At 37.9% G+C, this 25759-nt stretch overlaps 2 protein-coding genes across 6 annotated transcripts in view; one reads left to right on the forward strand and one right to left on the reverse strand.

Moving 5' to 3' along the window:
• Nucleotides 1-9902, forward strand: part of Neurl4 (neuralized E3 ubiquitin protein ligase 4) — a 34916-nt gene extending 25014 nt beyond the window's left edge. For both annotated transcript variants that reach the window (XM_074097543.1, XM_074097551.1), the window contains exons 27-30: nt 301-1297; nt 2824-2998; nt 4779-4838; nt 7548-9902. In XM_074097543.1, the coding sequence (XP_073953644.1) occupies nt 301-1297; nt 2824-2998; nt 4779-4838; nt 7548-7650 (1335 nt within the window). In that variant the 3' untranslated portion in view covers nt 7651-9902. The remainder of the gene's footprint in view (nt 1-300; nt 1298-2823; nt 2999-4778; nt 4839-7547) is intronic.
• A 2619-nt stretch (nt 9903-12521) lies between these two features.
• The window catches only part of Nep2 (M13 family metallopeptidase neprilysin 2), a 58705-nt gene continuing 45467 nt past the window's right edge, over nt 12522-25759 (reverse strand). For all 4 annotated transcript variants that reach the window (XM_074097566.1, XM_074097573.1, XM_074097579.1 and 1 more), the window contains exons 6-17: nt 24427-24638; nt 23934-24110; nt 23500-23585; nt 23279-23384; nt 22430-22614; nt 20428-20517; nt 18881-19031; nt 18012-18180; nt 15831-15949; nt 14934-15065; nt 14148-14288; nt 12522-13578 (exon numbers count right to left, since the gene is read on the reverse strand). In XM_074097566.1, coding sequence (XP_073953667.1) covers nt 13378-13578; nt 14148-14288; nt 14934-15065; nt 15831-15949; nt 18012-18180; nt 18881-19031; nt 20428-20517; nt 22430-22614; nt 23279-23384; nt 23500-23585; nt 23934-24110; nt 24427-24638 — 1769 coding nt within the window. In that variant the 3' untranslated portion in view covers nt 12522-13377. The remainder of the gene's footprint in view (nt 13579-14147; nt 14289-14933; nt 15066-15830; nt 15950-18011; nt 18181-18880; nt 19032-20427; nt 20518-22429; nt 22615-23278; nt 23385-23499; nt 23586-23933; nt 24111-24426; nt 24639-25759) is intronic.

Here is a 25759-nt window from a genome sequence, read left to right on the forward strand (position 1 = left end):
TTTTTCAACTTCCCATTAACCCAGAAACTGAAATTTTGGTGATTGTTTATTATGTATGGCGTATATTTTACTAAAAACCACTACGAAAATATTGATAAATCAGGTTTTTTCTTTGAAATGCCCATTTTTTTTAAGTCGGTTAAAATATATTTTGCTGAGTAGCAGGACTCGGCACGCATTCAATATTTACAGGTGTGGCTTAAAGCGTATATTTTTGCATGCCTAAATATTTGCACGAAACCCTCGGTACGCCTGTCCAACTCGCACTTGGCCAGTTTTTCATTTTGTTTTGTTCTACAGGTATCCGTCTTGCTTCATCCGACTGTAGTGGCGAGTGGAGCGTCTCTCGACCTGCCCATCATCGCAGAGAACCTGCGCGAGGAGTCGCTCGCCGAACTCGAGCTGCTCGACGACGACGACGAAGATGATGACGACGACAAAATGCCAAAACTCACCCCCGAAACCCCCGAAAAACAGCCCAGGCGGAAAACCAAAGCCTACAGCCACGACAATCTTCTAGATGATTCGCTGGACCCTGTTTATTCCCAACCAGGACCCAGCACCCATCCCGATCCTCCCACTAGTCTTCCAATCGACAATGAAGCTAAGAACAAAGAAATCAAATGCCGAAAAGAAAGTTCTACACGCTCCGTTCTTCACCAGAGCTTAATATTGACCGAAGACTCGTTACCCATCGATAACAATGAGTTGGCCAACCGTTGCATACAGAAGAGTCACTCAACGCACAGTTTCTGTCAACTGCCCGAGGAGCCCGCTTTAGATGTGGAGGTGAAGGAAACGCAAAGTTACGTGTTCAGTGTCGGCGGGCGAGCGGGGGAGGGTGCGGGGGAGCCGACGGAAGTGTCGCCCGAGCTCGATCAATGCTACGACACCAATATTCGGCATAATGACCGCTACCCGGAGGCCAGTGAAGTGGACAGCCTCGACAACGAAATAATGGACGCGCTGGCACTCGAGACCGGCAACCTCCCAGACCTTACTGAAGAACACTCGTCTTCGATTGACGATTCCACGCGACGTGACGACTTTTGGACCGAATCTTTGTCCGCCGAGAATCTCAACTACTTGAATCGAATACTCTGTCTGGAGCAGGAGGGGGAGGGGCAGAGTTTAGAGGAGTGGGAGGCGTGGGGCGAGAACTGCGAGCATCTCCACTTGGTACTGAAGTACTGGCACTTCTTGGTGTTGCCTTACCCGGAGCTTCGCGCGGCGGCGTGGGCTCAGGTCCGCTGCTACTGCCGCTCGTGTCAACCCGACGCGCGCCCGCCACTCTCTGGTAAGCCCGAAAGTACAAATTAAGCGACACGACTTCGACATGAGTCGATCACTGACGAAGGTCGATGAGCTGTGTCTTTTTCACAAGTTAACTTTTAAATAAGGGAAGGACGGACTAATGCATTGTGAACCATAAACAATTCGAAGAAGCAAGCTAGCAAGCATGCGAGCGAACATGTGAGCAAGCATGAAAGCAAGCATGTGTAATTTGCAAGAAATAGTGCAAGCAAGCAATGGATCCCACAGGAACCAAATACGTACATTATTTTGGGATAAAAAGTAGTCTATATGTTAATCCCGGGTATATATTAGCTGTATGCCAAATTTCATGTATATCCGTTCAGTAGTTTTTGCGTGAACATCCAAACATATATCCATCCATACAAACTTTCGCGTTTATAACATTAGTAGGACAAGTTCATTGTTATTTAAAGGTGCACATACATGACTTACATCAGCATTTTTTACCTAAATAGAAACACAAGATTTAGTGACGTGAACCAAATAGACCGTAATCATCAAAAGTGAAAGCATTTAGGAAATAATTCTACATTCGACCCGTCATTGTGGAAAATTTCACATACATACGTTCCATGTAACTTTATATATCGGCGCTACCACCCATAGCAGATAATCATATACAATTTTCACTATAATTCGACGGCTGTAATTCGGTTTGATTTTTTCACAGACTATTGACCGTCGTTGGCGCGTTAGTAGCTATGCATGCCTTGATAAAGGACGTAACGTGAAGAACAGCGTCGTATTGCTAAAATATGCACCAAAGAACTGGAAGGTGTAGCGTAAACCGTTAGGTAAGTTATTTAAAATAAAGACGCAGTACTTAAACGTGTCGTGAAAAAGTGAAACATAAGCTAAGTTGTATCATAAAAGTAACAGCAGTTTTTTATGTAACAGAAACACCCTAATATAACCATTGTTTTTTTTTATTATTCATTAGATTACGCACATTTACTTTATACGAGTGTTGTGATGTGTCAATATGTGTGCACTTACATAAATCATATAGAACGACAGCGGCCTTATAACGTAACAGTTGCATAAATATCTAATGTCGCATTAGATGGATGGATGGATGGATAAAAAATGGATTTGATGGGTTAAAAAATAATTATTCTGTCAGTTAGATTATCAGTAAATATTGGATACGTATTTTTTTCTTTTCTCCATCACACAGAGAATGACAAAGACGAAACGCTTAAAAAGTGTCGCTGAACTTTAACAGACTACATCTTCATAATCTTTTATCTACACCCATATCATAAGTCCTCCTATCCTGTGTGTGTGCGTGCGTGCGTGCGTGCGTGCGTGCATACGTAGATAGCTGGGCATGTGGAATAACACATAGGGATAGGGATAAAATCTCGAAATAACAACCGCTGGGCTTAGAGTCATTAAATTTGGTATGTAGGTAGCTGGACACAAGCTTCCCTTACTTCGGGACTACCTCTGGGTCAATTAGTGTCTAGTGTTCCGTGATATTTATTATTATGATGGTTTTATTAGGTTGGGTTCGCATCGAGCGCGCGGAAGTGGCAAGCGCGGGCGCGGCGCGGCGCGCGTACTGGCACGTGGCGCGCGCGTCGTTGGGCGCGGCGCGCGGCGGGGACGCGGCGGGCCGCGCGCGCCGCCCGAGAACACTCGCGCCCGCCCCGCGACCCTTGCATTCCAACGCTGACATGTGAGTTGTTTACCTCTTCTATTATATTAGATTATTCAACAAGGGACTCAAACTGTATAGTTCGAGTGGCATTATGGTTGTTTAGTCTCGCGTTAAACACTCTACTTTTCACTTTGAATGCGAGAAAAAAAAAACAATGTTTTGTTTATGTTTAAAAACGCACGCTCGTCTAATCGACAGGCAATCTGTACAAAATTCAAATAGCAAAAAAAAATTGTTGCGCGGTTTTTTCTTTGCTTTTATTGTTTATGAAGTGCAAATTTAGTCAACAGTTTCAAAAATGGAAAACTCAAAGATTCTTTCAAAGATTTTTTATTGAACATAATAAGACTATTTGAAACTGATTGGACTATGCATAATAAAATGAATTAATCCTTAATATAATTGAATTGATTCGTGTTGCATGAAATTAAATCTTGTTTTTTTAAAATATTTTTGCACAGTTGTCATTTTGAGGTTATTTCCATGCCTAAAAATCCTCCATTCACAAACACTGTGTTGGCTGTTTAGGGGTTTCCAACGTAAATTAAAAAAAAATACTTTAATCCCTAGAGAATAAAAAGGACCTTTAGTCCCGATATGCAGAGACTAAAGAAACATTTTAAGAGCATGAGAAGTGAAAAATATTTATTGGAAGGCGCTTAATATCGAATTGGCATTGTTCATAATTTTCATATTTTACCAATGTACCCTGGTTCGAAAACAATTTCGAGGGATAGGGTTTTTGAACAATTTTGTCTTATTCTGATCCAAAAATACTTAAGGGTTACGAAAATATAGGCAAAAATATGTTTGACCTTAGTTTGACGTACGTATTTTTGGTAAAGGCAGGCGCGGCTCACTCCGCGATTTTATTTTACGCTACAAGTAGATGTCTGGGGCCCCCTAGAGTGTGCTATTCCACTACGCGTGCCGCGTACGAGTGAATACGAGTTATGCGATGGACAGAGAAGCATACAGTAGGCACGATTCTTATGCCTAAACGTCACTTTTGTACGGCAGTGAGGCTTCTGTACTTGTACTATTACTTATTCTGTGGTAAAGGGATGAATCCCTTTACCTGAAAAGTAAATCCATAAGTATATAATCTAGGTTTATCTATGGCAGGGGTGGCCAACTTGATTAGACCACAAATCTACTATTTACTAACGAAACCCTGTGCGATCTACCAGTTACATACTTCTTTGAAATCTTAAATGAAACAGCACAGTTCAGTATTGATATTTTTTGCCTTGCCACGATCTGGACTAATAGTCGCGATCGACCGGTTATTGGTTCTGAGAGGAGGCCTATGCCCAGCAGTGGGACGTATATAGGCTGGGATGGATGGATGGATGGATAGTGTTAAAAAAATACTGTACGATAATTCAACCAATATACAAGTGAAAAAACATTAAAATTCGAAAATTAAAGTTTTTTTATGGTGATAGTCTTTTTGTGACTCAACTTTCATACAAATCTTAAATGGTTTTCCAAATCAAACTATTTTTCCATTTGTATCGCATTGGTAATCTTAATGTTGGTTAAATTATCATACTTTTTTTTTTAACCATGTATATAAAAAAGGTGCAGCTACAGCAGATCCAACCTATCCGACTAATATACTATATTTAACTTAGTCATTACTCGCTATACTGGCAACCTGCCGACTACCTCTACCACGATCTAGCTAAGATATCCACTGGCTTAAAATGTTGACCTCCATAAACCAACTATAAATTTTCAACATTATCACCTATTTTCCATTTCAGAAGAATAATAATTTTACTTCTTATTTCAGATGGTTTGACGAAGAAGGAAAACCACATCACACTGTATTAGCCATAGAAATAGATGTAGAGTAAGTAATTCACATTTGAAAAATATAAAACCTTAAGGCTGCTTGCTTAGTCCAGTGTTAAAGAATTCATCACTAGCCTATATTAGGGGTGGCTGTTCCATAGAATATCACACTACTTAGGGCCTGGTTTCATCTGACCACCCGCCGCCGGCGACCGGTGACCGACGCGTGTTAGCGACCGAATGTTTTGTGCGAGAATGTTTGAGGGTGGTTTCTCTGAAACGTCAACCGGCGGCGGGTAGGCACCGTTAATGAGGGCTATCGTTTTTTGTCTCACTAGATGGCGCACTGTTGCGTGAGGTTTTTAAGTATGGCTTTCAAAGTCTGTTATTACGGGCGTGAAAACAAAGTTTAGATTAAAATCATATTTAATACACCTTAAAGCCGTACCATAAAAATATTGAGCATGCCACAGTGTTCCATAGTCCCCGTTTTGTTCGGAAAAAAGGGAGGACAAAGGTTTCCGAAAGACAAAACTGTCTCAAAACACAGACATTAATTGCCCCGGAACGCATATTTGCCATAACTAATTTCAGGTATTGCAAAATATTCACAAAATTATTCTAATTATAAATAAACCCGCGTTGCTCACCCAAAAACTATGAGATTTGACATTTCGGAGACCTCACGCTACACTAGCGCCTCTAGTGGTGAATTCATAAGCGATAGCCCTCATTCGTGTGGTGCGAAGTACATCCAGACGCCGCCGGTCGCGTGTGACGGGCCAGAGAAACCTGGGCCTTAACCCTGGGTGGGGTAGCAGTTAACTCGGAGTTTTAGGCCGCTTGTAGACATCTGTTGTTTTCACCGGACAACGGACAGTTTTTTTGCCGGACTTGCGGTATTATTTGTGTATGGTTTACAATGAATGTGTGTACATGCACCATACACTTGTCCGGCGACGAAGCCATACAACTCCGCAAAAAACGGTCCGTTTTCCGGTGAAAACAACGGACGTTTACAAGCGGCCTTAGTTAACCCTGGCCCATGCATAACGGCCATGGAAGCTTTACAATAACAAGTTTTTGGCGATGCAAATCCTATGTAATTTAAATAAATAATAGCTCCAGTGGATAAGACAGTTAATATTCCAATTTCATCTGGTTGAGTCAGAGCTCAGAGGCCCGTCGATATGCATACCTATAAAATACGTTGATATGGAGTTTTACTAATGGGGACAGAATCAGAATAGGTTAGATTCCTAAAAGTATTATTAGCCCGACACTTAGATTTTCAAAAAATATCGGACACGTATTTTTTTCTTTTTTCAATCAGTAGTTTATGCAACTGCGTAATAGGGGTCCTTAAAACACGAATGTGATCACATGAGTGTTTAAAGGTCTTATTACGTATAGTTGGATACAATATTTGATCTGTGTAGATTAGCGTATATTAGATAGATAGATAGAATAGAGATAGCGTGTATTATAAGTACTCTAAGATGAGTTCAGAAACCGATGATAAATGACCTGCATTGCATTACTGACTTGTTCTACAGTAACATATCCATATTTAGGTGTTAAACTAATGTATCTGCTTAATAACACCACAGCAAAAAAACAACAAACGAAATAACAACAGTAATGGCGGCAAGACAAATCTCTGTCCCGAATGTTTTTTTTTCAAGACACAGACAAATAAGTAAAGTCATTATTCTTATGTCGTGCGATTTATATTTAAAACATACCAAAGTGTAATTTTGTGTCGAGAAAATGTTGTGCCTATCTATGGATACCAGAATAGAGGCCCATTTAAATAGTGTCGATTTTGACAGCTGTTCCAAAATTGAAACTCATTACAGTACTATATTTGATACTATAATGGACATTACGTTACTGCTGTTACCTACTATCACAGACACGAAAGTTGTCATAGTAAAATCGTTTGTTTAATGCTGCTCATTGCCAACGGTTTTTGAACGCATTATAGATGATATGGGTGTAGATAATGTGTCTTAAGGGTCGTAAATAAGGAATTACGAACGAGAGTCTATTAGAAGCCCGAAGTCGAAGACTGAGGGCTTTAATGAGTCGATGTTCGTAATTCTAGTACCGCCCGTGCGACATACAATGTTTTTCATCACATTTGCGAGTAAACTTTTATATTTCTAAAAGAAAAAATATAATTGTTCCATCACCATAGGCTGCGGTCTTGGCAGCGCCGCCCTCCCTCTTCCGTAGCACGCGCCTGACGTGCGTGTGCAAGTGGGCCTGCAGCAGCAGCGCGCGCAGCAGTATCAGTACAAGCACATTGACTTGTTTAGCGACCTTGGGCTTCATGACAAGAAAATTTGTACGGGCAATGACTCATTTACCGACCACGGGTTTCATGACAAGCACATTAAGGTCGAGGGTTTTATTTGGGGGGTTGCAACCAAGATAGCCTGCATGTTAAGACACTGTTTACGTGCAAGTGTGATGAAAAAATAATGACGATACAGCCAGTTAATGTTCCGCGTGAAGTCACTCCTTAGTACACTTTTTACTAAGGATTCTCGTCACTGAACCCACTCCCGAATTTTGACACGCATACTTTGCTTGATTAGCCAAAGTTAAAATACGTGTCCGATATTTTCTGTTAATCCAACTGACGGAATAAATAGTATATTGTTTTTTACCCAGAAATCTACCCAATTGTAACATTTTGTTACCGTGTTATAATAGTGATGTAATAAAGTAAAGTGTAATTGTACATAATGTTCTGTTGCAGAAGTTGTGATGCAGCAAGAGACCGCCTATTGGCGTTCTTAATATTCTTGAAGTCGCACTCAGTGCTGCACAGCGACGACAACCCGCCCAGCCTCGACGAGTAGGCATTCTACAATCTCAAATTATCAACTCATTAACTACGTTACATGCGATATTAAATATGTATTAATTTTAAGGGGCACAAAATGGCTGTCTAATAAGTATTAAATGATATTTAAACGTATCGACGAACATAGGCCGTCTATTGGCCCTGTGACGTGCGTGTTTATTGTTTAAGTATTTACTGCAAAATTCTCCATCTAAAGATTCATTATACACGTGCTTTACTAGTCTTATAATTTTATAAGCACCGTTGTGATCTCAACACTACTGGCTAAGTTATCTTTTTATTTTATGATATGTTTTATTTATTCGTTTCGGTGGCTATATAATAATTTAATTGCTGCTTTTATAGCATATCGGATATAAATGTTGTTATAAATGTAAGAAAAAATCAGGACTCGCTCGAGACGAAGTTGCGTTTAAGGACGGAATGGAAATAAATCTGATATTATTATATATAACGCATCCCTTGCCACCCTTGGCTGCCGTCCTGTCGTTTTGCTACCAACAAGTCTCCTGTGAATCTAACTTCTCACTAGTGTACTTCCGCAGATCTATTGAAGCACTGGCAGAAATGGAGTTGGGTTATAACGCTTTTTCAGTTCATAGAAATTATATCCCAATTTCGTTTTGACCAGCTGGTCTTAGTATGATATTAGTTTAGGTAACTCTATTACTACTTGAAGAAGTTTTTTCAATGAAGCAAGATTATCGCATTGAGTGTCGTCTTTGAAGTCATATGCATGATATTTTATGTTTTCTACCATTATTTATTTCTATAGACTATGTTTTGTGATTAAGTAAAGTAATACGTAATACATATTGTGGATTACGCCGCAGATTAAAAATGCTGACGGTTTAAGTATTTATTGGTTTATAGATAAAGCACACATAATACAATTTGTCTTGTACTTGTAAATTTTATTGATGATAGCATTTCAAAATATGTTTTCAGTCAGTAAATATTGAAATCTGCGTAGTCCATGCCGCGAGCTTTCCCCTTTCAGAATAATATTACACACACTCAATCATACTCCCAGGTTTCTGTTAAAGTTATGGAGTTGGGTATACGTAGAAAATTATATTTTAAAATTCCCTTCCTATACCATAAAACAACCTAGTTTTGATCTCCTTCTGTTTATTTTTTTATTTATGATGAAATCTTTCAACATCGAAATATATTTTTGTGACATCGGTTGATATACATTATACATAACATAAGTACTCTATTTTTTATTAATCCATGTAAAACTTATGCCTGTAAGATTATTCACTTCTGAATTTTTTATACTCTGGATAAAGTGGTTATCATCGGGACAATATATGTATAGGTAGTTCCACGAGAGTTGAAGTGAATGATTACACACACAGCTACATGAAGAACTGATTGCACAAAAGGAGAATGAATGAACTGAATGTGTAAAATTGACAAAATACTGCTGGCAACTCTGGTGGCACTACCTATGCCTACTTTTGTCGTTTTTTACCGTGACATCAGGCTCCTGTTCTACGAATAAATAATAAGTCAGGAAGCGTAACTCAGAACAAATTCCACACAAAAAGTGGCCATACCTAGAACCAAAACGACTTATGATTCAAGTACGAATCAATGTCGAGGTTGCAAATAGACGTGCTTGTTGATTGGTTAAAATTCAGAAAGAATGCAGGGATTGGTTGGCTCGCGTGATGCAATGTCAGATGCACAAATTACAATCACTTCTTACATCTAACGTTTCAATGGCGTGTCATATATTGATAATGACAGCTTGTTTTTTTAAGCGACTTAAAGGATAAGGAGGAGGTTATCAATTCCGTTGTATTTTTTGGTTGTTTCCTCAGAACTCCATCATTTATGAACCGATTTGAAAAAATAATAATTGTTTGTATAGAATTAGGTCCCATAGGCACGAAATCAGGATCTGATGATTGGATCCTAAGGAAATCGAGGGAACTCTTCTAATGTTGTAGCGACACCTATGGTAATTTGGATATATTTAGTAGTAACTCGTGCATTTGCTCTTGAACATCATCATTTGGTGAAGTGGAACTAATGATAAAGACAAGTGAAGACCACAGTTGACCACCGTAGTTAGGTACTACTCAATAACAAGTATTTCACGGGTTTAATTTCAATTATTTTAACACAGTTGCTAAGCAATTTATGCTTCTCGTAATGCATAATGGTGAAATGGAACGGATGGTGAAGCACCAGGACTTTTGAATAATGAACGTCTCTGCATCGGAAAAAGCAATCTTTCGTAAAAGGCGATGAGTAGTTCACATTAAACTATTGTATCTTATATTATTCACACTAAAAATCGTGAAAAAAATATATAACAAAAATCAACGAAAACATTTCACTAATGGTGGTTTATTTGAGTTCAGCTGTCAGAAAAATATAAAGACTGTTTGTACGTATTGTTTGTGCGTTACAGGAAAGAAGAAAGTATGAAGAGGGGTGAGGAAACTGTCATTTACATTATGTGAGCCATAGACCACAGACTTGATTTTGCATAAATACTGACCATCTCCAACTGATAATGTATTTGAACATTTTTAAATATAAATCTATTTTTACGACTACATATTAGTGGAAAGTGATCCCTGGACATTTTAATTTTGCATTGTTCCTGCTCCACTAACACACCTTGGCATGATAATTTAGAGCTGTTCTCAATCAAAAGTGCGAAAATTTGACGTGAGCTCACTAAACTTGCAAATTAAATGTCAGTCAAAATTAAATGACGCGCATGCGCACCTTAGCGCAGGACACACTTAGGACGCGGTATGCATGCTTATAGCGCAGTTACAATTCCTGACTTATTATTTGTTCGTAGCTCCTATTTACTTAATCGTGACATGCCAGTCTAGAGGTCGTATTTCGACAGCCATGTATTTCGAATTGTCACCGGACCAGTTATTTGTCACCTATCGCTTGTTACGTTTATTAAATAGGGACGTGAAACCGGTTCTATGATATAACATATCTATTTAAAATTGTGTTGTAGCACTTGTAACTTTTTGTGGTATGAGGAACCGTTATTGCAGTTACTGCACTGGTGAATGAGATCAAGTGGTGAATATTTTCTTCCCATTATTTTCAAAATTCCTTTCCTTTATTTATCACGGTTCACGAAAAAATCTGAATAATAAGGTAGTTGTGCTGGTGGGAACTAAAATAGTTATAAGTATTCATATCAGAAATGCAATAAAATAGGAATTCCTTTTTGAATAAAACTGAACACGAAATACCCATTGTAAACCAATTAATTTCTTTGGCTATTGCTATATACATACATAGGTTAACGTTTTTGACAAACATTTTTCTTGAGAATGAAATCTATAACTACTTGTCTTCAATGATTAAGTTAAACTAGACACAGTCAAAGTATAATTTGCACATTGCAGAAACGTGCAAGAGTTAATGATATAATTGTGAGAAACTAAATTTATTAGCCGGTAAATCGTTATGAAATTATTTTGAAATAAGGTCAACTTGTATTTACCCATGCTATTAGCAAGATTTAGTCCAAAGCTTTTAGAACTTCCGCTTGTGCAGTCAGTGTCAGCTTAAGAATAGTCGCATTCGGCCGAGATATAATTCGTTATTTACCTATGTTTATTCCTACAGTATGCGTACGAAGATTTAGAATTCAATTCCGGCTATACTGAGCTATTTTTAGTATGTATAATTTACGGAACAAATAAACGAATCTTGAAATATGTTATTTATGTTATATTTCCTTTCTACTATTTTTTATCCTTGCATCAAACCGTATCAAGTAAAATTCATTTGTTTTATAATTTTGATCACAAAAGCTTAAAATTTGAACAAAATCGTAAAATGCGTAACAACAAGTATGGTCTGCTTCGGCTTATTATCCAGGGGAAGATACAAGGCCGCAGACCACCTGGCCGTAGACGTACCTCACAGTTAAGAAACCTTAGAGACTGGTTCGGAATGAGTACCAGATCCCTCTTTCGAGCTTCAGTCTCTAAGTTTAGGATAGCCCTAATGATCGCCGACCTCCGATAGGACAGGGCACCGGAAGAAGAAGAATGTAAGGTCAAGCAAACTGATGTACGTAATAGGGGGATAGAACTTTGTCGCAGCAAATGTCATTTGATTCAGTTTTCTCGATAGCAAATTCAATTCTTTATATATCTACGATGATTTAAATGACTCATTTGTTACGAAAAACGATATTATGAACAGTCATTTTTATTGAATAAACGTTTTTACGAACAGCCAAAATGGCAAAAATGGAACCTTTACAGTTTCACCATGTCTGTCTGTCCGTCCGTCCGCGGCTTTGCCCGGAGACTATCAGTGCTAGAAAGCTGTTATATATTAGGATAACCCATTGCATAATGTGAGTGCGATTTTTTCTCGTCTAACCCTATAGTGTCGGGTATCGTTGGATAGCTCTTTAAAATCGTTGGGGGGTTGTTAAGATGACTTTTTCGATTCAATGATCTGTTTGCGAAATATTTCCCTCTAAAAGGTAAACTATTTGAAAAAAATCATGATGGTAATGTAGTTACATACACGTTACATACATATATCTTTATAAGGAAAACTATAACGGCTAAGTTTGAGAATTAGCTATTAATAGTTTAAGAGTAAATAGCAATTCCGTACAAAATTCAAAATCCTTAGAAAAATATTAGGTACTTGATTTTTTCGCAGCGGCTACGGAACCTTATTTTAGGCTTGCCCGAAACGCTCTTGGTCGGTTTTGTTTTATTATTTTTTAAGGTTTCCGATTTGGGACAAGACATGCTACGACGTCATATTATTTCACTGTTACTAATTGTTGATCGCGCGTATCATGGAGGGAATAGTATCTTAAAAACTAAATTGAAAACACACTAAGATAAAAATGTTCTTTTATTTGTGTTTAAAGACTCACAACAATAAGTTTGTATCCAAAAGTGTCTTATCTACTTACGCTAAAAATTAAATTATCAGTGTTTATCCCTTACCAACCTCTCGAAAATGAGATTCTATATACTTAGTAGGTATACATAAATAAAGGCCGCTCGAACTGTAACATGTTCTTACAATTCGATCGCCACGCCCTCCATCATTGTAGTGAATTTATAAGACAACTTCGCTAAATTTTAATTTTGCTAAATGCAGCATACATTGCTGGCGGCCTTACAGAATTAAATATGAGAACCTTAATTTTATTAACAACCACTGGAACCGAAATGGGTACTAAGTCGTCAATCATTTTGTACTTATAATGCACAAACTTAGCTAGTATTTTCTCACACACATATACCCGTCGATGAACGATCTCGCGTGCCCAGTGTAACATTTGATCCTAGTTGATAAACATACAATTTGATTAAACGTCGTCAGACATCGAGTTATTTACAAATATTTAACTAAATTATTGAATACTCAGGTCTCCTGCCCAATTGGACATGCACGCCACTCTACAGCCAATTGCACTTACAGCGATCCGACCTCGGCCATCGAGCTACCAATACATTTTAACGCGCACTCAGACCGCTCGAAACGTGACAAAGTTCACGTGCAAAAAATATTGCAGATACTTCACTATGCGATATAAAATGGTGCAATTTGAATACTTAAAAGATTAGAAATTTGCTTGTGGATAAGTATAGTTTTCAAAGTGATAAAGGTCTGCACGTGTCTTTTCATCATCGAAGGTCCGGTCAGCCCAATGGCGATTCAGCAACCTGAGTGCCTGTGAGCACTACCAAACTTTGCATTTGTTGACTGGATTCATGGGGGAGCCGAGGGGGCAGTTAAAGTCTTCGGCGAACTCCTCCATGTTGGACATGGGCCCGACGACGCGGAAGCGGCCAGGCGCGTGGAAGCCGGTCGTGATGCGCACTTTGATCGCCTCGTTGCGATACACCGCGCACCACGTGTTGGCCGCGCTCAGCCAGAACAGCTGTCGACAACAGTACACCTTACAATAAACGTACAAGCCTACATCGCTTTACCTCGTCTTCCCTATCGTCTGTCTACATTCATATGAGTAGGTATTACTTAAATAGTGAACTCGTGCGAACTACCATTTAAAGCCGCTTGCTGGCAATATCATAGGTACGGTCGAGGTCATACTTGAGTACCTTGTCACTATGCCTTCTGACAATTTTATACAAAAGGTCATGTAGTGCCAGATACACGGTACTAAAGTGTAAAGATATATTTGACCTCAACCCTACATAGCTAAGTCAAATTTTAATAGACTAAGTTGTGCAGTCGACGAGCAAAAATTTTATCACAAATATGTGAACACTACTTACTCTGTTTTTAAAGTCATACAAGCGTGTTCAGATATTTTTGACTGAATTTAGCTCAGAAGTACTTATAAGAACTCGACTGTACCTATTTTACTTAGATGAAAAAATATTAAAACACTACCACTCCTACTGCGTTGTATACTAATAGTGGGAATATTGAAATTATTATTAATAAATTTTCCTGATAATTTTATTGGACTTTTAATGAGCTTGCCTGTCTCGGAGTATATTTCTCGAGGCCTGGCAGGCGTTTCTCTTCCCCGTGGCGGTGGGTCCAAGCCTGGTATGCGTAGTATGCCTCCTTGATGCCTCCGTTGTCGGCGATGTTCTCTCCTTGAGTATTCACACCGTTAAGCTGGAAATTGAAAGTTTAATGGAAACCTAAGTTTTTGGTAGAAAACTATATACAGTACAAGCTTATTTTGCTGAGTTTACTTTTTGTTAACTGTAGTACCTGCATTGTCATCCAACCTACACGAAGTACAAACTTATGAGCAAAAATTTGATCAAAATATCTGAATACGCTTCTACGCCGTTAACAGTAGAGTCGTGTTCAGATATTTTTGATCAAATATTTGCTCACAAGTGTATGAACTCGACTGTACAAGAATTTTAAATCAACCCTACCACTAGATACAAGTGGGTCCAATCCAAACCTAAACCTAAATTAAAGTGCAAATTATATTCATTTATAAATAAAGTACCTAGGTGACCGACCTTTACTCGGGCTAAAATTCCGGAGATAAGACCAAACTAGATCGATTGTTCATCCTCGAAAAAGACTAGATACCAAATTTTATCGAAATCGATATAGCCGTTTCCGAGATCCCCGAAATAAATAATGTACGATAATTGCTCGTTTAAATGTATAAGATATAATCGAATTTAATTACAAACTTTTAATTACGCTATATTTTTATTACTATGGCTAACAAAACCGTAAAGATTGTTATGTTCTTATTTTATATCTTAATTAAGTGTAAGCCAGTTTATAATTTACCTTCATGCCGACTTCCTTGACCGTGTAGTTGGAGTACTGGTCAATGATACACTTGGCTTTCTCCAGATACTCCTGCTTGGTTGTTTCTTGCCACCAGTCAATCAAGTTGCCGTTCTTGTCAAATTGCCGTCCCTGAGAAACAGATGTCGTTAAGTATTTTAAAATAACATGAGAAGTTTTAGATAAAAAAATCTGTGAGCTTTGTAGGTAATAAGAGGTTCTTAATAAAGTCAGTACCTACAAAAGTGGCTGAAATTCGACTTTAGACTGTCAACACGCGTTGACTTCGCGTAATCTTCGTCTGCACTTAACGCCTTTTGCAAAGGCTCTTAGCTTAGGCTCTGATAGGTCAATTAAGCCAATTTGTATTTGGTCCTTCTTCGATAAATAAATCCAAGTGTCTGGGATACCTATTGCATATGTTATTATTATAACAAAATTGCAAAAAAAAATATTGTTCAAACAAATACAAATTTCAAATCTATTGTCGAGAAGACTTTAATATGAAAATGCATACCTATTATAAAATTAATGATTATAATTATAACACATAAAGTTTGGAAACAATTCCGATCAGCATTGGCGATTCCTTACTTCAAAAATTAATTAAAATTAAAAAAAATAGCGATGTTACTGTGTTAAATATGTTGTAGTTGTGTCAAATACTTGTAATGTAAGTCATTAAGTAGGTAAATAAAATTTTAAATTATCTTCGGACAAAGAATTAGCTTAGCCATTCAAAGAAAACCTTGCTCAAGGGGTCTGGTTTACCTAAATAAAATGTTTTTTTTTTGTTTTATGTATGCATGTTAAGTTTAGGATAGTTTTATTTTAATTTAGGTAGTAGAAGTAAGTAGGTATAGGTATCATAGAGTAAATCATAGATAGAGTATTTACCTGGTCGTCAAATCCGTGAGTGATTTCGTGTCCTATGACAAACCCGATGGCTCCATAGTTCATGTAGGCGGGTCGTTTTGCCGAGAAGAAGGCGCCTTGCAGAATTCCGGCCGGGAACTCTGAGCGAACATGTTTCCATTAATTAGATAAACAATAATTATGTACATCATTAAAAGGCTACTTAATTATCTCATATAAATAAGTGTCATAAATAAATAACATAATTATATTCAACTATGGTAACTCCAAACGTTCGTAGGTACCTAGTTAGGTATCTCATAAAAATGTTGTACCTAATTGAATAAATACTGAATAAGATTGTTAATCGCATTAAGGATAACGCTGAATATTATTGCACTTTACCGTCCTTATGCATAATTACCTAACCAATTATTATTATCTACCTCAGTAAAGTGTTAAAAGAACCCCTATAAGTTTTACCTGCGGTTCCGCACACGAAAATCATTAGATCTAGCACATGAATTGAAATTCTGGGATTTCAGAAAAAAAATCGTGAAAATTTTCTAAAATAACGGCGAGGTCATCATTATTGTTGCACAAAAACACATGTGTCAAATTTCATGTTTCTAAACCTAGAAAAGGTTAAAACATTTGGGATTTTATCTCAATCCCGTGGGGATACCGGTGTAAAAAGTAGCCCACGTGTTATTCCAGAAGTCCAAGTACCTTCATATCAAATTTAATCAAAATCAGTCCAGCAGTTTTACCGTGAAGCAGTAACAAGCTCACGCAAGCACGCATAGACTTATTTATCTACAAACTTTGGCATTTGTAATTTTAATAGGACGCATCCTTACGCATTTCATTAAGAAGGTCTAGTATTCCTTTAATAATTATTTTCTGTGTGTGTATTTTGTGTATTTACCTACTATTAGCGGCCCAATGCGTCTTGTCAACTTTTGTTTGAATAAACGACCCCTAGTAAGTTCTAATTAAGTAAAGCCGATAGGCCAATACAATTATTTTATTTTAGCACTTTGTCGGCATGGTCAACATTTACTTAGTTACTTACCTATGCAAAATTACAACTTTCTTGCACAGTCTCGCTAAGCCGCGGATGGAAGGTATGAATATTAAGAAACTACCAAGGTTTTTGTGGGCCCTAAAAAACGTACAAACCTAACTTTCGTGTTGACTAGCAAAAATCAAGAATCGGCCAAAATCGGCCCACGATTAGGGAGTGGAAATCATAATCGCCGTTTGTATGAAAAAGTGTGACTACACGAACCTCTTAAAATACGTATAAGTAGATTTGCTAAAAGTTCCTAATGACCGCAAGCTCATCATCACGATCGGAAATTGTACCAGGTTCGTTATTACGGTATTTGACTATTTTTTATTTACTTTGTAAATGAACAGATTTTTTTAAACGAAGACGCGTGATTTAGTCAAAATTTGGCATTAATGACATTTTTATAAGTAGGTACCATCAGCCAAATAAGTGGTCTATCAATTTTTAAACAAGTTCCTATCAAATGAATATGTCGCTAAAGTCGAATTTTCAAGTCACGTCTATTGGCATTATTGTTTTGTGATATGCAAACGATTATCAACTTTAGGGTGGTAGACCACATATTTGGCTGATGGTACCACGGCACGCGTCATCGCGAATGACTCTACCTTTAAGACTTACTTGCATGTGACGTCACACGCAACTAGCGCCATACTTGCTGAATAGAGTAAAGCGTTTTAGACAGAGACAAATATACATATAGATTTTTCAAAAAATCGCTTTCAATCCAATTATAAACCGAATTAATTTTTGTCTTCGCTAAACATTGTCTGTGTATCTATGTTTTTATTATATAAGTAATATAAAGGATAATAATATGGCAAATTCACCGTTGTCAAATGTTACCGTATTTTCGCGGGCACATTGTGAATGGACTTATGAATTTCATGACATTTTCGGTTAGTTTTTAGACGTCCTGTCCTTCTACTACAATATACGATAACCTGGAAACTGCAACAGAACAGAACCTACTACCATGCAAACGAAAATAAGTATATGCATGAAAATCAAATTAAAATAATCGCTCGAATAATGTATCACCAACACGATTGGGAAAATGTGGCAGCCTCTAGATTTGAAGAGCCGACTCATGGCTCAATAGCGGCCCTAGAAACTCCATAAGCAGCAGCAAACTGAGTAGAACTTACGGATGCTGTTCTCGATGGAGGAGTAGAAGGCGTTGACAATGGCGGGGCGGCCATGGGTGACCCAGTCGGTCTTGTTAACGGGCTCTCGCAGCTTTCCGAACAGATATTCCGTACCGAAGAGCGTGAGGTTCAGCACCGATTCCATTAGCTTGTCCGGTGACATTTCCAACTGCGAATTTGAATAAATAAGCTTAATAATACGAGTATTATATTCTTCTACGACGGCCACCGTTAGATCAGGGCTTCCCTGAAGAAGTGTGTGTGTGTGTGTGTGTGTGTGTGTGTGTGTGTGTGTGTGTGTGTGTGTGTGTGTATGTGTGTGTTTGTCTTTAAATCCCTTTCTTACTGTGCCTAGTCTAAAAGATACTAATGCCATATACGCCAATTAGCGATTTGTTTTAGCGAGATTGTATGGTTACTATTTAGATAATTTAATACTGGTTGTTTTTCTGTGTGTGATTTTCTTCTAAAACGGCGAATGAAACTGACTAGTACCTACTTATGCTTATGAGCGCGGAACAGAAAAAACTAGTTTTTCCTGTTTCGTGCTTATGAATGTAGAGGTAGAAATTAAGTAGAATTACTGACTTAGCACAACTTACGAACACTTTTTAATATTATTTAAGGTACCTATTAGAAAATAAAGACTAATAACTAACTTGAAATAAAAAAAAACTGTTGGGGTGTCTGAGGTTTTCAGTATATAATTAACACCCTTGCATACCCACGACCTGTGAATATCATTAAGCTGTTCACTTGGTAGGACACGTTCAAACGCAACCCAGGCAATTACATTTTCACAGTTTCATCTGATTGCAAATCTTACTTGACAAACAAGTCAAATTCATGGTATTAGATTAGATACTTACGCCATGGTAGAACTCAATAAGTTTGGTGTCATCCAGCATCTCATTAGGATAGGCGATGTGCGAAGCCATAGCATCAGCCTTCTCCAGAGCCTCCTTCCGCGTCATCTCATCCATCCATTCCACCTCTTCCAGGGTCTTGCGGAACTGTTGTCTGTCAGATAGGATATTTCATTATTTCACGAATTACAACAAAGAATGTACCGGACGGACTGTGAATGACTGATTTCCCTGAATTATATAATCTATTACTATTATTATTAACATGGGAGAGGTGTAGCGTGCAGGTGTAGGTTTCTCGGACCGGTGGGACTCTCCGCACCTGTGGAGATGGCTACAACTCCGTACCCACCTATAGCTAAGATTTTTGCTGTCTGAAATCTAACACAACACAAGAACACTAACACTTGTTACTAACCCAATATGGATATTTGTCTGAATTAAATAAATTTAATTGTATCAAAATTATTAAGAAATATTCTAACAAGTTCATATAGCCACCCGAGCTGGTACTCACCTAAGTCGAGGGAAAATGGGTTAAATGCTCCAGTTTTACACTCTGCTTTTCACTTCGATTGCTAGGAGATGAAATAACAACAGTGAAAACATTGTTCACTTACTAGGTACCTTTTATTTTTCATGCATTGCTAATATAAGTATAAATATTAAGTTTTATTGATTTATTTTGATTATTTCATTGATTTTTAGTTTTGTACAAAATTTTGTACAAAGTTTTGTTAAAAATATAAAAAAAAATATAATAGAAATCTGTTTGTTTGTGGCTGTTAACATCTGATTGCCTTGGTCTAACTTAGATGAAGATTTTACTTTATGCACTAGAGCGTAAAAAGTAATTTTGTGTCGCCTACTTAGATCCAGCATACCTAAACACGAACTTTACGAGCATGAGAAGTGAAAATATAATTTTAGTCACGCATTTGTCGTGCTACACTTTGAACTTCGACCAATACAGTGCGACAAAGATCGTATTGAGCACAGGACTGATGTTGTCACGAGTAAACGACGAGAAACACTTTAACATGGTTGTTTAGTCAAACTTGTTCAACCATCAGCAAATATTCCGGATCCAAAAACACCTGGTATAACCGTATAGAATGTCATACGCAGGGCCGAAATGTCGAGAGGTGGCCAATGAACTGAATATCTTTCTACAACAAGACTCTTTGCAACACACCAATCCATTGGGATCAGGTGAAAAAAAAACACTTAAGCAAATTAGGTACTCATTTGCTCTGACTGTATCAAAAACGAGCAATCCGTATAGGCACACTGTTAATTTCTTCGTGCCTAGTGTCCAATAACGTTGTTTAATACTTATGTAAGTATTTCTAGCATAGATCGTAAGTGATTGATTAGTAAAACGTCTCATGGGAGTACAGTTAATCGTTCAATCAGTAACGGCGATGGTTATCGTATCGAAAACAGCGATAATAACAAATGCAATTAAGCTAAGTACTTCCTAACTTCCCTGTCTTAAAATTATAACTACATGCAGCAGGTATTTAAAAGTATTATATTTTGTGACTTACCTGATATCATTAACCATTTCCAGAGCGTTGGCCTTTGAATTTTCGTTGAAATATTTGCGGATATAAAGGGCTCCGACGGCAATAGACATGCTGAAAAATAATTAAATGATAGTAAAACTTAATTTTCAGTATTGCAGACCCCACGGGTCGGCACGAAGGTGGGTGAAACGTTATGTCTTAGCCACAACCAAAGAGAAACAAAAAGATTAACTAAAGTTAAGGCCCACTTCAGTCACTTTAATAAAAGCATAAACAATAACGCCATAAAGGTATATAATAATTTAAACGATGACATAAAAGACTGTAGCGATGCAAGTACATTTGACAGAAAACTGAAGCTATATTTTTTAGGCAGACCTTATTATACCCTTGACGAATATTTAGCAAAGGCACTAGATTAGACATAATAGAATTCCTTATTTAATTATTAATATATTTCTATTTAAATTGACATTCAGTATTTGACATTATTTCTTTTAAATTATTTAATTTAATTTATTAATAAAACTTTGAATGCAAACAATAACTTCAAGTATATGTATATCGATTGTAAACTTCAATTTATATATATTTGCATGTATACTTATGTACTGTACTGTAATATGGCAAATAAATGATTATGATTATGGTTCTGCTACTAAACATGTCTGCCTGTCCGTCTGTTACAGCTTAGGGCTGTATATACAAGAGGGTTATTTATACAAGACACACTACTTTTTTTTCATGGAGCTGGCTATGGTTTTTTTTTAATTTTAATTACCTACTTAGATATTATTATCATGGTTTTTGAGCAAAATCCTAACCTAAGTGTGAAATTCAGTTTCTATGCGGTACTAGTAGATTAGACGCATTTACAGGTCAGGGTCAGTTCATTGCTTCTTGCATTAATCCAGTGATTCCCAACCAGACCGCTAGTAGACGTCCGTTGTTTTCACCGGAAAACGGACCGTTTTTTGCGGTGTTGTATGGCTTCATCGCCGGACAAGTGTCCACACAATCATTGTAAAAACACGGACGCCTACAAGCGGCCTTAGATTACTTCCTTATATGATTTGCTTAAGGTTGTTTTTGAATTGTCAGTTACTTTTTAATCTTCTGCTCCCTGCTAATAATAAGAAGGTGTTAAAATGTGCTTGTTAAAAAAGTGTCGGTTTTAAAAAAATCGACGGTTTTTTTTGCAAATTTTACCACTGGGGGCTTTAAAATTAACTCTTTTATTTTTGTGAAAATCGTCGTCAGCCGTAATACCATGAAAAATATGAAAAAAAGGTGATAGTATGTAGTATATAATACCTAAAGGTTTAAATAAAAAACTGTCACAACCTAGTAGACTTTACAAGTTAACGACTAATAATCGATTAAATCTTAGTATTTGCTGCATTTTGTAGGCACGGAACCTTTATGCCCTTGATCGCTTTTTTCTTTAGCTACCTAGATTGCATTCTTGCAAAAATGACGGTCGCTCTATTTTAGAAATGAAACGGATGGTGGTTTGGCCGGATACCGGATACCGGATATTCGGCGGGACCGTTGGCCTATTTTTCGGCCTAGTTTTACGTACATTTAAATTAAGCTAATTCGAACATGCGCAGATTGCAACTTGTAGAGTATAATTAATTAACTTAGGAGCTGTTTTACCACCCATTGATTAATTTTAACTGACGGATAAATATGATGTCGTTTCTGTTTGTTTTTGTTTGAATAGACGCGAGACGGTATCACATTTATGCGTCAGTTAAAATGAATCAATGGGTGGTGAAACAGTCCCTTAGAATAATAAACTGATGTCAAGAATTGATAAATTAATAAATAAAAACCAGTTTTTAATCATAACAATAAGTTTTTTACCATCCGGTATCCGGCCGGGTAGTACGCAACTATCCGGTATTCGGCCGAATAGAAAAATAGTGGCCGGATAGGCCGGATATCGGATACTGGCCGGATATCCGTTGCATCTCTACTCTATTTCCCTGAGCTTAATAGTCTAGTTCCTTTACAGTACCTGACGCTAGTGGTGTCAGCGCATTCCTTCCAGCGGCTCTCTCGCTCGGTCTTCCCGGACAGCGCAGTGACGTAGCTCAGCTGGCGCCGGCGCAGCGCCTCCGTCAAGTAAGACACCGACGCTCCCGCTACTCTCCACATCACATAGTTTGCTTGCACACGCTTAGGAGTCTTCTCTAACAGGACCTAGAATAAATACGTCGTGAATTTTTGCTATAACTAACCGCAAACTTGAAGGGTATATTAGTAAAGGATCTTAATAAACATACTCCCATATGTTTTATTGAATAATTACGACTTTTTCCTGATAAAAATAAAGCATGCAATGTATTACTGACTAAATCATCCATCACTACTTTGTTTTTATTCAAAACATCACACTTGCATTCTTAGGTATATAATCTGAATTAATGTATTTATATAATGTAATTGTTATCTTGAGTGAATAAATAAACTAAACTAAACTTGCTGACGTGACAATTGACATAAATCCGGTGCTCTCGGTGTAAAATTATTTTATGCAATAAGTACATTAATGTGGTTTAATGCTAAACTTATATTACACTAAAACCAACGTTTGTTTACTATTTGTGTTTGCATAAAAAATACACGCTGTATATTTTATAATATTTAGGGGCTGTTTCACCATCCATTGATTAGTGTTAACTGACGGTTAAATGTGATGCCGTCTTCGTCTATTCGGACAAAACAAATAGAGACGGCATCACATTTAACCGGCAGTTAACACTAATCAATGGATGGTGAAACAGCACCTTAGTCATTATTGACGAGCTGTTTCTTACATAAAAGTAGTGCGTGTAACTGTGTTGCTGTTGTATTAAAGTCAAACCTGCAGTTCCGATATGTATTTGGGCACGTTGACGATGGCGATTTCTTCCAGGCCGACTTCAATATGGGGTGCCAGGAGACGGTTGATGTACTCCAGCCAGGGGATCCTACGCAGAAAGGTACGTTGTTGTTAGTCACTTTGATCATTATTATGTATAAGTAGATTATCATTCTTTTCTGTAGGTGGGGATAATTAATTCTGTGTCCAGCAACGATACTTACTTCGGGAACTTAACTTGCAACTGAGCAATAGTCATAGGATTGTACAGGCTAGTGGCATTTCGGCGTTTTTCAAGCGGCAAGGATATCTGCAACAGCGTTAATAAATCAAGAACCTGATAAGTACACTTATTCTCCATGTTGATTGATAAGAATCGAGTCTGAAACAGATTTAGCACAATTGCGTTATTTAATGATATTTATTTGTCAGAGATGCCATTCGATTGACATTGTTTCTCCAAGGTTTGTAGCGAAATTGGGTCACGCATTAAGAGCAGACCTTGTGCAGACCGCGGTAGGACTCTTTTATCTTTTACAGTCTTTAATTTATAGCACCGCATAAATTATGTCGTGTTTTAGCAACCTCCGCAAAAGATGTCAGGCTCGTAAAGTGTACTGTAAGTGACAAAGTGGTCTTGTGGGATGCAGAAGCTTACGTTGGCAAGTTTCATCTCGAAGTCCAGGGAGTCCTTGAGCTCTGACTGCGCGCGCGCGCGATCCGCGCCCAGCAGGACGGCGATGTCCACCATGTAGTCGTAGTAGGCCTGCACCAACTTGTCGCTCAGGCCACGGTTCAGATACTCGCGACTCAGGCCCAGCGACGCTTGGTCCAACTGTTGATAAACATCCACACGGAATATGTTATAGGAATCCATTCGATTGTTTTGAATTTATCGTTCGTACAAAACATATTATCGTCAATTCATTCGCAATAACGCCAATAACAATGGCACTCGCGAGGCAATAACGAATTCGCATAAAGCAACCGGTAGCTATTACATTGAGAAGCCGTTTAGAAACATAATAAAATACCCGATGGAGAATAATAAAAAGCGGTATTCGGTCTTGCATTAATGCGGGGCTGACCGACCGCGACACGCAATGCTATTTTTTATCAGGTCTAAGGTGATCGCAAGCGAATGGTCTTACATCGATGATTCTCTTAGTGGAGTTCTTGACGTCGACTCCGATGGAGAAGTCAAGGAAGTAGTCGACGGAGTAACCGGCGGAGCGGAACTTGTAGACCGACTTCTCCCAGGAGAAGGAGGCCTCGTCCCAGGAGGCGCCGTCGAGCACAGGCCAGCCGCCCAGCCGGCGCAGCATGTCCAGCAGCGGCGCCGTGCCGCGGGCCTCGATCGCACCTGCATAACGTACCACCGTACCCATTACTCATCAGTACCTGGTCGACCGAGATAATGCTCGCTATCTTTCGAGACAGTTCAACCATTCCTCGAAAGATCACATAACACGTTAAAATTAAAATATCTTACCTAAGTATCTAAATAAATCGCGTTTTCTCAGATATGAGATCTAATTTGATATTTTATTCATCTCTAACACCTCCACCTATAGCAAATTTTATCAAAACATAATACCATCTATCTACCTACATAATAATATGTAGGTACATTTTGAGGTCATAAACTATACAGCCATCCCATCAAATACCTATATGTATGTACATCGACCTTATTTATAATGTTGACAATAAACATTGTATGCAAATACTACTCACAAACAAATATTTATTACTCGTTTTTTGATAGGACGGCAAACACCCAGCCGGGAGCCAAAATGGCAAAAACGGAACCCTTATAGTTTCGCCATGTCTGTCTGTCTGTCCGTCTGTCCGTCCGTCCGCGGCTAAGCTCAGGGGCTATCAATGCTAGAAAACTGCAATTTTGTAAACTATGCCGACAAAATGGTATAATAAAAAACAAAAAAAAAATTTTTTTGGTATCTCCCATAGACGTAGTGGGGGTGATTTTTTTTTCATCCAACCCTATAGTGTGGGGTATCGTTGGATAGATCTTTTAGAACCATTAGGGGTTTGTTAAGACGATTTTTCGATTCAGCTATTCTTTTGCCGGTTTATACAAGTATAAAGACTTAGTATCTAACGATAAAATAAATATTTATTCCAGCGTCATAATCACAGAGATACAATCATCTATTAACACAAACAAAGCAGTGTAATTGCTTGTGGGATTAGACACCCGCCTTAAATAATTGTCATTCATTATTTATTTTATTAAAAAAAAGCCCAAACCAATGAAACATCACAGGTCCCGTTCTAATAGAATCCTTTATTCCAGCGTCATAATCACAGAGATACAATCAATATTTGTTATTATAAACACAAACATTGCAGTGTAATCCGCTTGTTTGTAAATAAACGATTAGACACCCGCCTTAAATAATTGTCATTCGCCCAAACCAATGAAACATCACAGGTCCCGTTCTAATAGAATCCTTTTTAGGG

The sequence above is a fragment of the Choristoneura fumiferana genome, chromosome Z, assembly GCF_025370935.1.
Source record: "Choristoneura fumiferana chromosome Z, NRCan_CFum_1, whole genome shotgun sequence".
NCBI classification, from domain to species: domain Eukaryota; kingdom Metazoa; phylum Arthropoda; class Insecta; order Lepidoptera; family Tortricidae; genus Choristoneura; species Choristoneura fumiferana.